The sequence below is a fragment of the Tauraco erythrolophus genome, chromosome 19 (genome assembly GCF_009769465.1).
Source record: "Tauraco erythrolophus isolate bTauEry1 chromosome 19, bTauEry1.pri, whole genome shotgun sequence".
NCBI lineage: Eukaryota > Metazoa > Chordata > Aves > Musophagiformes > Musophagidae > Tauraco > Tauraco erythrolophus.
The window spans coordinates 4,380,511-4,398,226 of NC_141483.1; the positions used below are offsets into that span (position 1 = coordinate 4,380,511).

The following is a 17,716-nucleotide window of genomic DNA, read 5'->3' on the forward strand; positions in this document are numbered from 1 at the left end:
CCTTGCAGGGTCTTGACTGCCCGCACGGACGCTCTGATCTCCGTCAGTCACACACGCCACGCGGCTCTGGGAGCAGAGCCAGGGTGGCACTGAGATCACAGGATGCCCTCGCTGTGCTGCCGCTCAGACTGCAGGCCTGCAGACAAAAGCCTGAGAAAGGTGTCAAAGCAGAGGGCTGTGTTGTCTGCAAGCGTCACGAGCTGCTCAGAGAGCTGACACAGGTTAAAACGCACCAGCAAAGGCTCCTTCTGCCAGGAGGGGCCTGGGTGAAATCTCCCTGTTGGAGCCCTCGAGCTAAGCTTGGCTGTCAGTCGCGCACAGACATGCACACCGTAATGAGGGGACTCGGCCCCTCTCTACTGAGACACAGCAAGGGCATTTCCAGTTTAATGGTCCATCTCATCTCTGGATCTACTGCCTCTCCACAGCAGCAGAAAGCACTCCCACCCACCCCACCCTCCTCCCCTGCCTGGTAAGGTTTCTAAATCACAGTAATGTTCAGAGAGACAGAACTGCCAAGGGGGTGGCAGAAAGATGCTTAGCGCCCGTCTATGATGACTCTAACAGAAGAGCTTGAGAAAGCAGTTCTGGCAGTAGGGCTTGTCATTCTGCTCTTTGAAGGTTCCTTTGTTGAGCTGCTTGAGGCAGAAGGCACAGACAAAGTGTTCGGGGTGGAATTTCTTGCCCATGGCAGTGATGCAGCGTCCCGTGATCGGCTTCTGGCAACCGGAGCAGAGCGAGCCGCGACGCTCGTGGTAATGCACCTCGCAGTAGGGCTGCCCGTCGTGTTCAAAGAAGCTGCCATTGATGAACGGTGTGAAACACTCCTGCAGGAAGATAAAGCAGAAGGGGACAGATTGTATAACAAGCCGGGAATGCTGGCAGCTCCACAAGCCTCCGTGCTCTGTGGCACAGCCTAGCTGTACTGTGGGCAGGGTGAACTGCTGCCTTTCAGCATCGTCCTGTTGTCCAAAGAGCCAAACTCTGTCCATCGAGAAGAGAGATTCCAAGGAAAGGCTGATAGATGGACAGATACAGCCACAAGCAAGAGAATTAACCATGTTTCTTCCCTCAGCTGTTTTCGCTTCTACAAAGAAAGTACGACAGATGAGCTACCAGATATGTCCAGGCAGGAGAAAGGAGAATACTCCTTCCCCTGAGACAGGAAACACTGCAGCATCTTTCCCTGTTGGTTTTTTGTTTGTTTGGTTTTTTTTTTTTTAATCTCACTCCAGCTTCCCCATAATGGCAAGAAGAGGCAGTAACCAACACAGACTTTCATGTAGCAGAATTTTGATGAACGTGGGACTGGTTCCAGCTGAGACAATGAGGCACAATTAATCTTTACCAGTGATCTCTCCAGAATGGCTGGTGTTACGCAGGTACACTCCATGCAGAATTGTCCATCCTGAAATATCTTCACTAGGTCCACGCGCATTGCTACTGGGAGAAACTTTGTACTACAGTGCTAGTGATTTTGAATAGAGGAGGAGACGAGGATACACTAGATATAAGCTTATTAGTGTCCAAAGCTCCTCACCCCTCTCAGTGTCAGGCAGCTGAAGATGCTACACTTCAGACCTGCAACAGAACCACTCACCATCCCCACAAGACTGGGGAGACTCCCCTCCTTGTATGAGTGGGAAAATGAGGCAGCAAGGTGTGGGAGAGAGTCAAGGATGCTGCCAGATTTACCAAATATATCAGCTGCAAGGCCCAGAAGAGAAGCCAGATTTCCAGAATCCTCGTTTTGCTCAGCCCCAACACCACCCTCTTCCCCAGGGAGGACACACAGAGTGTCACACACAGCTGGACCCCAACATGTACACAGGAGTCCGGCAAACAGCACGTAGAGTCATGGATAGCTGAACACTCGCGATACTGGGATGAATTAATGCTGACAATTAGCTCAATAAACAGTCTCCTCAGTCAGCAGGACAGCTGAAAAGTCTGCTCTGCTTTTGCTAAAGCAGAAGAGAATCCTACCTCATGTCCTGGAAGACATCAGTGCTGGCCCCACTAATACAGGCAGTGTGGCAGCAGGCAGAAAGGAAAGCACAACTGCCTGATAGAAGTCTCAATCTCTGCATAAAAAGCCACAGCCCTCCCCAGCCTCACACAGTCAGGACTGCCATCTTCTGCCTCTGCTCTCTGCACACCACGGCAGGAGCCGTGACAGTCCCAACAGCACAGTGACAGTTGGCTCTGAACATCAGGAATCAGCAGTTTGTGGTTCTGGCTGCTTATTCTGATCTCTGCCCTTCTTTCCCATTCTAGGAAACACAGGCTGATTTTGCTCATCTCTTGGGGCATGTAAGAGTTAATATTTGCAACGCTCTCTGAAAGAGTGCCAAGCATTTAATCTGCAGTATTCCTGTTTCTTATGCCTGTTGTATGGAGCCTGCTGCTATTTCACTGACTTGCATGTTTGTCTGAACAAGGTCAGTCTCATTAGTTTCCATTGTCAGATGGAGCATGGGAGGAAGATTCTCAAAATCTGATTGCTGAGGCAAGTGCTTAGAGAGAAGCTCAGCTTATAATTATTTAAAGGTCACAGAAAACGTCTCTGTTTATCTGTGAGCCGCTGCAGAAGCCCATAATTGCAGCTGGGAACAGAAAGAGCAAAGCAGCTAGAAAGTTTAATGTAAACAGGCAGAGGAACAAGAAGGTGTTTGGTTGCTGACATGTTTTTATCTTGTGGGGCCGGCTGCCCTTCACTACCCCACAGACGCCTTTTCCTGATAAGAGACCAGATGCCTTCAGGGTGGAAACGAGAGGGGTCGTAGAGCAGCAGCAAAGGACCTTGGGTTTCTTACCCGACAGACAAAGCATTCAGGGTGCCACAGGGTGTTCAAGGCAGAGATGTAGTTTTCCAGGATAGCCCGGGCACAGCCTCCACACTTGGGAGCGAACATATCAAAGTAGTCCTTGCGGCAATAGGCTTTGCCATCCTTCTCGTGAAATCCTGCCAAAGGAGAAGAGAGGCAAAGGGCATCAGCTCGTGCTCTTTACCTATGGCCAGCCAAGCTCTGCGGGGTAACCAGTGTGGGTAGGATCATCCTTCCCCTTCCAAACACACACAGCAGGGAGCTGTTCCTTGTTCTGCTGCCCTTCCTGTCCCATGTGCACACATGCACACACATGCTCCTCCTCCCCAGGGAGAAAAGAAGATTACTGGTAGCATCCTTCCCCCGTAAACTGCTACAGCCCTTGGAACTTCCATCTTCAGTAGTTCCCCTGTCATCTCTCAGGCTGTCCCCTAATAGCAGCTCTGCTTTACACACTTGGCTGCAGCTCAGGGAGGAGATTGTTTTTCCCTTGCATAAACCAGCAATACCTTCAGGTCCAAAGAAAGCTCCACACTGGGCACAGAAAAAGTGTTCAGGGTGCCACGTTCTGTCCAAAGCCGTCACCACTTTCTGTTCAGAAGAAGACACAAAGTGCAAGTCATGTAAATGATGGCTTCAGCTTGGAGGTAAGGGGAGGGGCTGGGAGGGGGAAAGAACACATTCATGTTGGTGCTGACAAGAGCTTGCATTAAAACAGACTGTCCTTTAGAGAGCTGAGTCGACTCTCCCCCACCTCTGGCTCGTTCAGGCTTTCCCCACTGCACACTTTTTTTACCCTAAAAGGATCTCACACACTGCTTCCTCCCTTATACAGGGCCCCGTCCAGCTCTCAGGACCAGCACTGCTGCCTGTGACTACAGGCTACCAACAGACAAAAGCTGAGGAATCATAACTGGAACGACAGAGCAATGTGGGGTTCTGAAGGAACTTCAGCGAAGGTAAGAGGGACTAACTCCTCTCACTAGTGTAAGAATTTGACCGGGCCGAGTTGTTTCCCTTTCAGAGCCAGGGCAAAGGAAAAGTACAAGTCCCAAAACAAGTCTTCAACCCAGAACACATGGGTGAGGTGGAGTTTTTAACACCCAGGCCCGCAGCTCCTTGCCAGCACCCTTAATCCCCCCAAGGTACTCACATCAAGGATCGGCCCATTGCAGTAGTAGCAGCGAGGGGAGAAAAGGTTGTGATAGTCCTTCTCGCAGTAGGGCTGACCATCCCGCTCAAAGAAGTTACGTGACCCAATCTCCTCCTGGCAGTGGGTGCAGACGAAGTGCTCAGGGTGCCAGGTTTTCCCCATAGCTGTAACTACCTGTTGGGAAAACAAATTATGAAGGACAACTCTATCTCCCTCTCCCCTAGACCACATGACAAGATACCAGCTGGAGGTCAGCAAGAATGACAAGTTCTACTACTCAAGTGAGCCCTGGACTGGGGTAGCATGAAAACTGAATTACCTATCATCTCAGGAGAGGGCAGTCCCTCAAGGGCAGGGTAGAGGTCACTGGAGGAGCTTACAGCGTACCTAGCCAGTGGATAAATAGAGTACTTCAGTTTCTCCAGCATCTCCAGTCTCTTCAGCCTCACGAAACAGCCCTCCCCATTACTCCCAGCTGCAGCCCAAGATTCAGCAATGAGACAGCGCCTTCAGCTCACCTGCCCAGCAATAGGTTTCTTGCAGGCTCCACAGACGCCTTTGGCCACGGTAGCTACACCCAGTTTGTTCAGGTCAGACTGAAGACTTCCCAGCATGGTGTCCAGCTGGCTGCCAGGCTTGGAGACTGTGGATGGAGGAGAGCTGCTCCCGGCTTTCCCCTGTGCCATGAACTGCAAGGAAGAGAAAACAAAGACAGTAAGGCAAGTGCTGCTGCGCTTACAAGATGAATGCCTGCTGTTGCTGCCGGTGGCTCCTCTGCAGAGAGAGACAGCAGATTGCTAGGAGACAGCTACACTCTCTGCAAAAGCCAGTGAGAGCCAGGATCAGGTACACACATGTATTCTGCCCATGCAGAGACATGCACAGACCCTGGGATGTGTAACAGCAGAGCTGTGAACCAAAGATTTGATTTTCCTTCATTGTGCATACAGCAGAAGTCACCAGCACATCCCAAGCAGTCAGTACAGAGCCCTCTAAGCCTCTGCCAAAAATCTCCCTTTACCTCATCAGTTCCTGGCCAGCTGACAAAGCACAGATGCCGTCCAGAGGGCCCCTTCCCCTTGACCTCGCTCTATTTCTATGCTGTTGCTCTCTCTCTGTTGTCACTCTCCCCTCTCTGATAGAGATCCCTCTCCTCTTCCTCATCTCACCTCCCTTTCAGCTACAGTATCTTCTCCCTTCCCCTCCCTCCCTTTGCAACACCTTCTGCAGATCTTTTTGCCAAGTCTCCTTTGCCCCCATCAGGCAGCTCTCATCCCACACCCGAGCTAAGCAAGTGGAAGCACGAAGGAATTAACTCCCTCCAGGCTGCCTACTGTTTACCTACAGAGAGGGCAGTGCACCCACAGCAGAGCCCTCGCAGACAGGACTGCAATGGAAAGCCTGCCACATCTTCTGTTGGACTGCTGGAAATGCACAGCGTTGAGGGGAAGGGGATTAAGATACTTGTCTCAGAGGCTACTTCTGAGAAGTGGGCAGAGAAATGTTTTACTCAGGTCCCTAGCTTATAAATAAAGCATATGTTCTCTTTGGCCACCAAAGCTCCCTTTTGCAGGCAAACTGCAATAATGAAATACAGATTATTTTAGCTGACTTTGCACTGCAATAGGTACCGTCAGCTTCAGAGAGACTCAAAGAAGTCCCTCCCTGAGACGCTGATCTGGAGCACATTTCCTCTTACTAAGAGGCTAGATTAAACCAGACATAAAATCTACACTTGCTAACAATCCACCAGCCTGCTGCCAGCACAGCCAGGGGAGCAGGGACACGCTGAAGTGCTTCAGAGCCTTGGCAGAACCTGCCCTTCCAGCCAAAGGAGGAGCTCTGTTTTCTGTCCTGCAGCTGGTCATACTTGCAGTCAACTAGTTTACTCGATGACAAACCCTGGTTTCTACTTGTTTATAGAAAAATTCTCATGATTTTAGGTGTTTTTTTTTTTTAAACACACTCTCCCACTCCCGTCATCAGCCTTGCCCTGCACTCGGCATGACTCTCAACAGAGCCTAATGCAGCTTTTCCCCTCCTCTCTCCTCCCAGCCATCCCCACAGCTTGCAACCTCTCCTAGTCCAGTAACCCAGAACAGACCCATCACACCCCCATGTCCTGAGCCTAAAACAAACCCTCTGCCACGCAGCAGTTACTTGCTACCTAATGGTTACAGTGAGTCTCCAAAGCACACTACTGCAAGGAGACTTCTCACAGGAGGAAGACAACAGGCCTCTCTGTATACAAAGCCAGGCCAGAGTCCCAGGACAATGTCAGGGCATCCTGCATGGCACAGCAGGAGGAAAAGGGCTGGACTGTGTCAAGAGAAGCACATCCTCTCTCACTCTAACCAGGGGCTTGTGGCCACTGGGCAGGGGAGGCTCAAATGCCACTCGCAAATGACAAATACCATCTGGAGAGAAAGGAGATGAGATGAATTCAACAGGTGGCAACAGAGCACTTCGCCCTTGCCTGCAGGGACCATGCACTCCTGCAAGCCACAGCTAACCTCAGTGCGGCACAACCACCTGCAGACACTACAGTTTCTACCTGGCCTGGTGATCCCGACAGCTCACAGATGAGTCCCCACCTGAAAAAGGTTTGTTTCCACCTCCTGCACGCAATGTCTGCTGTTTACAAGGGACACCCAGCACAGCATCCACATAAATCCATCATGCAAAGGCCCTTCAAATTCCCACCCTTCACCCATGAAATCTGCCATCACTGAAGTTCAGTTACGAGCTCTATGAGTAGCAAACCATGCACTACAGGATATCATCTACATTAACAGCACTAGGAGCAGATCCCAGCAGCATCTGCAGGACACTCATGGATCAGAAGAGCACACCATGCCCAGGAAAGAGAAAGGAGGTCCTGCCTTCTCAGGGGCGAGGGGGCCCAGGGGTGCATGAGCAGCCAGCAGATTGGCACTGCGGACGAGGGGAGGAGCAGAGGTCACCTGAAAAGTACAACAGTTCGAGATGCAGAAGTGCTTCCTTGCTCACTGCTTGAGAGCTGCCTGTACACACAACACTGCACGTCACTGCACTGCTCATATACATTAAGACTTCCCGCCATTCTGGAGCTGCAGCCCATCCCTGACAGGAGATGCAGAACACAGCTCTTGATGGTGCCATTTCTTCCCGAAAATTGACTTGCATGTGGACATCTGTCTAAACAGGCAAATGCAGGAAGGACTGCTGGTTTGCTCCTTCCAGTATCGAGATTTTGCCATCTTTTACTCCTCCCACTGCTCCAAGAGAGACTGTGGTAGCGAGAGTTGCAGCCTGGGTTTCAGAGCTACCTTCATCTCAGAGGGAAACAGAGTCCCTGCTGCACAAAGTGATCATCAGGACAGACAGGATCCAAACACACCAGCAGGTTATTGCACAGACAAGTACTTCACAGTGCTATACAGGCACAGCTGGGATTAGATACTGCCAATGAGTCCTCTCTCCTGTCTAGCAGTTCAGTTCTAGCCTTTACCTGAACATTGTAGTTACCGAGCTATCAAGCTGGGAGCAGTAGCTGGACTGTAAAAACACTGCTAAATAAACCAACAAACCAGAAGAGAGAAGCCTGCCTGCATCTGTGGGAAGAAAGCGTCATCTTCAGTCTGACAGCCAACAGAAACAACTGTCTTGGTGCTAGGGGTCCAGGTCTGGGGAGAACATGACTGCCTAGGATCTTCAGGAGGGGTGCCCACCACAGAAAGCTCATGATAATCATCATCAGCAGTTTCCCGCTGGAACTGAGGCTGGGGAGCCAAGCTGAAGGATGAGGAGGAGACTGGACTAGGAGCTGGGGTAGATGGCACATGGCAAGGCTGAGGTGGGAGTGGGAGGAGAGGTGCAGGGCCAGAGAGATGAGAGGGAGCAGCATTAGCAGGGACTGTCGTTGCAGCTTCCTTGGAAGGCTGAAGCGGGGGAGAGGCTGGAACAGAGATCGTCCTCCTTGGGGGGTGTGGGGATTCTGGAGGAAAAACCACCTAGAAAGACACGGAGGAAGAAGAAAAGTGAATAAATCCAAAGAGGAACCAACAAGCACTTCCTGCAACAGGAAGGCTGGTTGTTACCGCTATGTTTATCTAAGGGGAAAAAGCAGCAAGAAAGAGAAGGCAACTAGAAAACATGCTTCCTTGTGCAGCTCAAGGAAGAGCACCATCTTATACCCATTCCTGTACAGGTACAGTATTGGGGAAAACAAAGCACACCTCTACAACAGGCATGGTTTCAAAAAATAATCCCCACATGGACATCTGATATGTAGTAGCAGACTGTTCAAACAGATGCCATCACCAGCACCCTCAAATCCCACTCCAATTCTTAAACATCAAGATGCAGGACCTTAGTGCCAGCTCCCTTTTCAGGCCAGACAAGGGTATGTAGATGGACTTAGTTACTCATTTTGCGTTGCTTAGGAAACTCAGAAACTTAATCTGCACCTCCACGCAACACCATCTGGACAGAGGGACATGCTGGAATTTCCCAGCACATGTCCCTGCTTTCTACCTTCTCTACTTGCTGTCCACCATTCTGCTGTTCCCCCTGGGGCCTGGCAGTGATAATGACTCCCTCTGTCAACCAGTCATCCTGGCTTTTCCATTCTTCCTGATCCTGTTTAGCGATGCCCAGTCTGTCCTGCAGCTCTTCAATCAAGCGATCTTGGGACTCGGTCTTGTGAAATATGGCAGGACCTAGCTTACGCCTTGGAGAGAGGTCACGATACATCGGATGCACGTTTGCAATCTTTTTTGTCCTCTTGATTAAAGATTTAATCTAAATGACAAAGGTAATAGTATCAGCAAAGATGAGCAATGTCAGAGCAAGCCCCAAGATGCAACAGCACAAACTCAAGCTATTAGTGACAACTGTGAGCAGGAAGAGTGATGACATTTATTTCACAATGCCAAAATTCCTCTTGGCACAGCCCAGAACAGTGACTCAGTGCAAGGAAAAACCCCGTAAGGGTAATTATGGCAGCCAAAAATAACTATCTAGAAAAGGAAGGGAAAGATTAACCAGCAGGAAGCCAAGACAGGAGGGGCAGCATGACCACCCCACTGAGCATTAAAGAAACCTCAGCATCACAAGGACGCAGAGCGGCCTCTGTTTGCCCTTTACAGGCACAAGACTCTTGGTCAGAGACATCTGGTGCACCAAGCGTACTTCCAGCACTGCAAGGAACATTAACAGCTCCAGCAAGGAGACCTAAAAAGGCTAGCAGAGCAGAGGAGTTGCCACCCCAAGTCAGGAACATCCTCCAGTGGCGCAAAACAGCCCTTTAGATTTTCAGAGGCCTCTGTGGACTGAGTCTTACCCCAGTTAGGGAATAAAAGCCCATTTCACAGGGAAGTCCCTAAAAACTGCCATGTTCTGCGCTGCTCACCAACATGCAGAAAAGACCAGAAGATAAAGCAGAGGATTCCAAACCTCCGTGACATGCGGCTGTCAGTAACGTTGCTCAGAGCCGCGTGCTGTTAGTGTGGGCGAGCCCGGGCACACTCACACCGCACACAGAACGTTAGTGTGCCGTCAGAACAGTCCTAGCTAGGACTTGTCCTACTCCTACATTCATTCAGTGCCTGCCTGGCCTGATGCAGAAATCCTCTCCACTGGTGGTTTGGAGACACACGGCAGATCCCATTCAGCTTTCCAAAAGTTTTCAGGAGATTCCGGAGTGACTGCAGAGCTTCTCAACTGCTCGTTTTCCTGGTCTCCTCTGGCTTTGCTCATGTTAGCAGTACCCATCTTCCTAGGAGTTCTCTCTCTGCCCTGCCTCTTCTTGACCAGATCAGGACAGCCATCAACCTTGGCTTCTTGCGGCACTTCAGATTTTAGCTCCTGTCCTTGCTCCACTACAAAGCCCAACTGGTTTTAGTGTCTGGGAAGACATCACACCGATCCAGGGCAACAACGGAAGGTTCATACACAGGATTGAAAACGCCATCATTCTTTACATGTACCTCTGGCACACGTGCAGACAGCTCCGGGACCCACAGCTGATCTAAAGCTGTTTCCACACTTCTGCCCTGGGAAGGAACGGATGAATTGTCCCTGAACGCTCCCTGCTGATCCAAGTCTTTAAGTATCTGCCCCTTCCCCTGACCATTTACAGCATTTGTAATCGATACGCTTGAGATTTTGGGGTCAGTTCTCTGCTCCTTCTTCTCAGTCTCTTTCACCAAACCGCCCTGTAGGCCTTGGGCCTCCACATGAGCACATCTACACAGAAGCTCCATGCTGGAAGCCGGCACAGCGTGGGAAGCATTTCTAGAAGAGTCAGGCTTTCTGCTCAGCTGAACCAAGCTTGCAGAGGTCATCTGCTCTCCACGAGTAGCAGAACCAGAAGAAATCCGTGGTGGGGGAACAGGGACTGTTTGTGCCAAACAGGGCATACGTGGAGGAGGGGTAGAACGCTCTGGAACAGGCAGAACTGCAGTGTTTCTGCCTTCCTCAATGCCGAGGATTGCTGAGGGTGCAGATGTCGGCACTGCCGAGTCCCCACTGTGACTTGCAGAAGGGTGTTTGGAATGAGAGAGCACTGTTAAACTATGAGGAGTGTTCCTGGAGTTTGCATTTGCTGAACTGGGAACCGGTTCTAGGGAGGGTTCACAAGTCAGAGACATAGTGGAACTAGTCTGCAAAAAGGAGACAGAAGGAATAAGGAAAGAAAAAGACAAAGACAGAGGTAAGGAGAAGAAAAAAGTAAAGAATTAAGCATTATAGCAATCATGACCTCCAAACCAAAGAGCCATGCTGATCCAAAGTCTTACTTCCAAGAGTAAGGAAGGAAAATGAGATACCAAAGAGCAGAACCAGGATGACATTATGCTGATCTTCACATGAGATTATGGCAGATGAAGTTCTACAGTCATCAAGATCCCTTTCCTATGCCCTCCTCCTAAGTGACAGCTCATGTGTTCACCTGCAGCTGTGACGGGGGCACGCAGCAGCCACTGGGAAGCCAGCTACAAACCCAGGAATGTCTAGACTGTGAGTAAAGGTCACGTTAACTTACTCACAGTCAGACATGTAAATTTTACATTTCAAAGCTGAGAAAAAGCTATCAATGAATAGAACAAAGCATGACATTTTCTTCTTGATACACTAATAAAATGCTCCAGTTGGCTGAGTACATGGCAATGAAAACAAAGCTTCAAGGCATTCACAGCAAGAACAGACGACATGGGCTTTGTTCTATTCACATCACTAATCTCACCTTGGACGTGACACATACTGAATCCATACAAATCTGTCAGTCATTCCATGCCTTTGTAAGCATTGCTTAGGTGGCTGGATTAGCCTCTTCCCCTTAGGCCAAAGACTTCATATTGACATTGTGATAAAATCAGTATTAATTTTGATCCAGAATACACTCTAACAAGAGCAACTGATACAGAGTTTTTGGTTCTCCTTAACTCACAGAGTCTTTTGAAAACAAAATATCACAGGTCCTCCTTTTCCCATTTTCAGTGGTTCCTGGCTGAGTTCTAGGTGACAAACTAGCATTACTCCTTTTTCTTAAAAAGGGAAATCGGAACAGTGGCTTGGACAAGTTCACACAGTAGGTCAATCTAAGACCAATGCTGAGCCCTCCCAGTTTTAAAAACGTATCCACAAAGGATTTCCAAATCCAAGAGCTATCAAGACCTGTTCTGATTCTTAGTCACATTTTCCAAAGAAGCCTCAAGAAGTTAGATGCTTATGCTCTAAGGCAGCAGGGCACAAAATTTGCTAAGCCTATGCACGGTATCTCAGTCAGTACTTACCTTTCTGGGATACTTATCATGAATAAAAGGATAACATGAACCAGAACGTGCACAAAATCTGCCAGTACATGGAAGAGACATATACCTTCAGCTGACCTAAGCTGTTACCATCCTGAGGGGTCAGGAGCTGGCACGTACACACACGGCTGTGAACAGTAGCACTACAGGGAGATCTGACTTGGAAAGAAAAGAGCAATGGGGACCACGATTCATTACAGATTGCTCCTCCCCTCGAGTAACACAGCAAGACCCACAGTTACAGCAGAGACGAAAAGGACTAAGTATATTCAGTAGTTAAAATGAGGGAATTTCCCAGTGTTGCCCTCCCCCTCTATGTTGCCTAAGCTGGATGCACCTGTAAAAGTAAGCAGGTTTTACCCTGTGGTTTATACTTCATTTTAGGAAGTTCGGAAACTAAGTCATTTTTGAAGCAAGACTACCATTTTGCTCAAAAGCAAGTATTTCCAGCATATTAAAAACATCCTAGCTCCAAAATAAGAGCAATGGTTGAACACTCAACAGTAAAAGAACAGTTAAATACAAGCATCTAGCTATGCGGTCAGCAGGCATCACATTACACAGAAATGGCAGAGGTTGAAAAACAAGTGCATTAAGTAATCTTGGTGCCCGCTGACTGATGAGCTAGATAACCAAAATCAAATGGATTCTGTAAGCAAAAAGAATGAGCAACTCATTAAAGCGCACAGAAGACGATAAAAAGGTAATGTATCAGTCTGTAATAGCACCTTTTACTCTGGGGTATGAGGGAAATTAAACATCAGTGCCTCCACTCCATCCACCCCCACCCACTGCAACTTCTCGTCATACCAACTCCCAACTAGTTACACGTCATATTTAGTTTTCCTGTCCTACTTATTGCAACCACGCATGGGTCTGGCACTCAAACAACAGACTTTCACCTTTCACCTTTGCAGACTCCACTTCTCTCCCATCCTGCCACTGGTACAGACTAGAAATCTGTTCTTACAAACAAGCTAACACCACTAGTTGGCACAAATAGAGAAGGTAAAACCAAACAAGGATTGAAGGGAAAATGAGGCAACCGGGAAGACAGGAAAAATGAAAGCAACTGTTAAAAAGAGCCAATGACAATATTAACAAAAGGGAAATGATCACAGAAACCATGTTCTTTGTGCTTCAGGAAGAACGTTTAGACACAGATGAGTTCAATGCCTTGCAAAAACACTAATGCTGTGTTTATAAAGCCAAAATCTTAAAGTCTTGCTGCATTTCAGTTTGCTCTCAGAGCTCAACCAGAAACTAAGGCAGGAAGGCAGGCAGTATTACTGCAAGCAGCTCGTCCCTGTCATGCAGGTTTTACTGGAGTTGCACGCAGATTCTTAGGCCTTCTCTCAAGACTGCAAAACATTTGAATAGCCACACTCAGAAACGTCCCCTCCTTGTATCTAGCAAGGAAAACCTGTGCTGGGCAAGGTCATTCTCAGTTGCTCACCCAGGAGCAAAGGCCTGTGGCAGCAACCACACCTCAGGCTTGTTTTCTGAGCCCTGATAAAAGCAGCAGGGCACAAGGCCATAGCACTCAAGCCCCTACAGTACACAGAAGGAGCAAGGCACAGCATGCCAGCAGCACCAGGTGGGAACTCTTCTCCAGCTTCACAACAGTGCAGTTTTTCAACCAGACTGAACAGTCACTGATGGGTATCCTGCACTCTACCCTCGGACCTAATATGGAGGAAAAAAGGCAACACTACAGTGTCAATATTTGCAGTTGACTAAACACACACTACAGTAAGTCTAGAGAAAACAGTGAGTAACTCCTAGATTCTCACGAAATGGAGTACCTGGGCCAGAGATGGCAGACTGAATTCAATTCCAGCAGCTGCAAGGCAAGCGAAGTCCTGCACAGCATGCTGGGTTCTGAACTCACACGCTTGGTCAAAACTCCAGGTATTCTAATGACCTCCATGAAACCCATGGCAGACATGAAAAGCACTCACATGAATGGTGGCACAGAGAACAAAGAACAGCAAAGCTGTCACTGAATGTCCTGTCTACCTGTCCTCACAAAACACTCCTCAGCTCTGGCTGCCCCACCTAAAATCATGGTAGGAGGAGATGGAGTTCATCACAGACTAGAACCACCAAGCATCAGCAGAATCTTCTGTATGAGGGAAAACCAGTGAGTTAGGGACTGTCTTAGGATTAGAAGACTTTTATGTGTAGGTAAGGAAGGCAAACCCAACAACAACAACAACAAAGAGAACATATTAGATATTTGCTTTCTCCTCCTCTCAGGACAAATTCAAGTGAATGATTCAGTAAGGCTAAAAGCAAAGCAGCAGGAAGTAGAAAGTAAGAGAACATAGTTTTGATTTTGCTACGATTATGGGTAAATGAAGTCTCATTAAAACAAGCTCCACAGTTAATGACCTAGTGCAAGAAGGATAACATACTTATATGAATAAAGAACAAGTTATCCAAGTACATATGCCAAGTGCTTCACATATCAAGAGGACCACGGGCAAGCTATTCCTGAGCTTAGCCTATTATGGGATTCTTACGTGCTACATGTGACTGAAGTAGCGGTTCTTTTCCAATACAATAGTTTGATTTCCAAACAAGATTCTGAATAGCATTTGCCATCCTCTGCCTCCACACGAAGCTCAGACTTTAATCCTATTTTGAGGTGAATAAGTGATATTGTTTTAAGATGGAAACCTTTGAAGTCTCCAGCTGTCTGATGCAAAGGCTTCAGTGCTCATACCATGTGCCTAGAAGATCCTTCTCAGAGAAAGCACATCAGGGTAAAAACACACTCCAAAGAGGAGGGTCATCCCACAGAACAGAAGAGCCTGGTCTCTGTCAGCAAGCAGGCTGGTGTCCCATGCTCCCCTACTTCTTGTTAAGCTGCAGCACAGCAAAATAATTCACCCTGTACTGAGCTCATTATCTTTGGCAAACAGACAAACTGCAGAACCAAAGGAAAACCAGACCTCAGAACTGCCTTACTCTGCCAGTGATGAGAATTTATAGCAGTTGAGAGCACCTACAGCAGCACTCAGAAAGCACAAATACCACCACAGGAAGTTTCTCAGAGCAAGTTTGGGAGGTAAAGAGGGCATTCTGGAGACCAAACAAGATCAGCAGATGTGGCTAATAGGCAAGAGAGTCTGGGGGTGGGGAGGGACAAGATGTTGTCATGAAAGGGTACCTTAAAGTCAGAGAGAGATGCCATCAGCTCATCCAGTTCTCGTGTAGCTGAAGAAGCAGATATGCGGGTCTGCTGCTGACTGGCGGTGACCCGCTGAGGGCTGCTCACCTCACCTTGGCTCACAGTGATTGCAGGGCTGACGAGAAAAAAGGAAAAAAAAAAAAAGGAGGGGAAAAAAGATCACGTTTAAGCCTGGGAGAGCACTCCTAGACTGAAAGTCCCACTGCTTCCCTAAGCAAGCACAGCATGACAAGCTTCATCAGCACTGCCCACCCGAGGCAGCCCTCCCCCAGACCCAGCTTCCACAACACACAGAAGATCCTGCCTCTCTGCCAAGCCTGACATGAGCATACACACATCTCACCCCACCACCCATTAAGGAACAGACGATGACCAAACGTTCATTTTGTCAGGCAGTGGGTATTTGTGATCAGCTACAAATCTGAGTTTGAACAATCCACCTCTCGTAATATGACTTATGTATTTTTTCATCCAGGAGTAGATAAAAGAGCACCGGCATTTTCATGCACTTGCTTGGTTTCTGATCCTTTAGACAAAGCCCATCTTCTGTCTGTCACTCTCCTGCAGCATCTGCCCCTACACTACAGTCACTATTCCCACAAGAGCCTGTCCCATCCCACACAACCCAGCAACCACTACTCACACTGGACTTGGCACAGAGCTCTCCAGCTCATCCAGCAGGCTCTCCACACTGGGACGCACATCTTCGATCCCACGTGCACCATTTCGCTTTGGCTTTTCTTTTGTAGGGGGTGCTGCCTTCCCTCCCACCGAGCTGCTGCTCTCTGGGACAACATAGTGAGGTCCAGTCACACTAGGCAGCGATGGGCTTCTGCTGGCTTCATCTTAAGGAAGGAGAAGCAGAAGAGAGTCACTCAGACCCCTAGGTCCACACATACACACTAATCACAGACAAGAGCAACAAATTTCCCAGAAACCTTGTGGAACATCCATCTTTGATGATCTTCAGAACTTAACAGTGCAAGAACCTGAGCAACCTAATCTAACTTTGAAACTTTAATTAGAGACAGTTTTGAAGCTGACCCTGCTTTGAGCAGGGGGCTCCACCACAGACCACAAGAGATTCCATCTGTACTAAATGAATCTTTGATCAGGGCTGGAGGGGTCTCCCTCAGTAAGGATGTTGGAAGGAAAAAGTAGGCTGCTATTTTAAGAATCAAACTATCCACTCATATCAAATGTCTTGCTATTCCTTACCTCCTGGGAAGCCACCGGCAGGATTATGTTGAACAGCATTCAGTTCCAGAAGAAGTCTGTCCAGTTCTGAGAGGTTGCTGCCCAGAGAGGAGCTGGTCATTGTGGGAGATGGTTCTGCAGACTTCTGCTTGTTCGGGAAACTAAAGATAAAAGGGAAGTGTGAAACTTCAGCAGCAAGATACAGCGGAAGGATGGAGAGAAACTTCTATTAGGTTCACAAAGTTTACACATGTACTGTACTCTTTTCAAGTTGATGCTTTTAGCTCTGGGGGAAAGAAGATGTGTGCTCTGTGAAACGACTAGAATGCAGCTGCTGCTTAGCCACATGGTCAGTTGTCAGTTACAAGGAAATCGCACTGATGGACAGGGCTTCAGGCTTTAGGACTGTGTGCTGCACAGCCCTGCAGCAAAAAGTTAACCGTCTGCAGATCCAAGATGCACAGAACAGCAGCAGAACCATGAGTCTGCATACAGGAAAATGACTTGTTTCTGCTGACACCACACCAAGCAGCAGAAATCTCCTTCCCGAAGCAAGGGAATGCAGAGCTAGCACAGACTGGAGGAAGAGGCAAACTACAAACCTCAAGCTATCAACAAAAAGTCAAAAGCAGCAGGGTATGTGGTAGGCTCTTGCAGTACTCAAGGTCTCTTTTCAAGTCCTCAAACCTTTAATTTTGGGAACTCTAATCAATTTATAAGAACATAATTTGAAACTATTTTCTACTGTGCTAAATATACAAGCCTTGAAAGAAGGCTTTTTATACACTTGTGCACAAGTGTATAAAAAACACTGGTTGTAAATTACTGCTTATCCTGTATGGGTGATCCCATTTACCACACACAACTACAAACTGTTTCAAAGCAAAACTTTCCATCAATGCAGTGATTTTTATAGCAATTACACTGTAATAACAGTCTTCCCATTGTCAATGGCAGGGAAATTGTCTTCTCCTAGTTTCACAAATGGAGAAATAACTTCTAGTGCTCTAGAGGTTCTTATTTTATCAAAAAGATACTCTCCACATCCAAAATGGGAACTTTCTCTTGCGCACACCACCACATTATGCTCAGAAAGTTAATATCTAACAGGCTTTAGGACTCTGACACTTACAACGCCAGTGACAATTATGAAATTCCATAAGGGCAATTATTATCTTTCTCTTCAGATTGAAAAAAAAAAAAAATCCACATATGCAATCTGAGAAGGGCATACTTCATCCCAACCCAAGCACACGAGGTACAATTCACACCAGAACCAAGTCATGCCAGACCCTTGTACGGGAGGACTTATGGCAGCAATTACCTCCATTTTGCACTAATTGCACGTAGCCATCTGAAAGAATTGTAATTACTGCCTTTACCCAGAATTAATTCCGGTTGAAAACAACTTTCTGCTCAGCAGAAAGAGCTAGGCATGGTTAGAACACACCACCAGAGAAACACCAGTCTCCACACCGTAAAAATGTACCCAGGACAGAGTGCTCTGTAGACGGCCATCAGAGATGAAGTTCTGACAGCCTCTTCCTCA

General features: G+C 47.9%; 1 protein-coding gene across 1 annotated transcript; it reads right to left on the reverse strand.

Moving 5' to 3' along the window:
• Positions 1 to 560: 560 nt before the first annotated feature.
• On the reverse strand, positions 561 to 16,288 carry PXN (paxillin). Its single transcript, XM_009987761.2, has 8 exons — positions 16,189 to 16,288; positions 15,614 to 15,815; positions 14,950 to 15,085; positions 4,500 to 4,670; positions 3,982 to 4,155; positions 3,338 to 3,419; positions 2,817 to 2,965; positions 561 to 827 (listed from the first exon to the last, which is right to left on the reverse strand). The coding sequence occupies exons 1-8, from the start codon at positions 16,286 to 16,288 to the stop codon at positions 561 to 563; spliced, it is 1,281 nt and encodes a 426-aa protein (XP_009986063.2).
• Between the last annotated feature and the right edge of the window lie 1,428 nt (positions 16,289 to 17,716).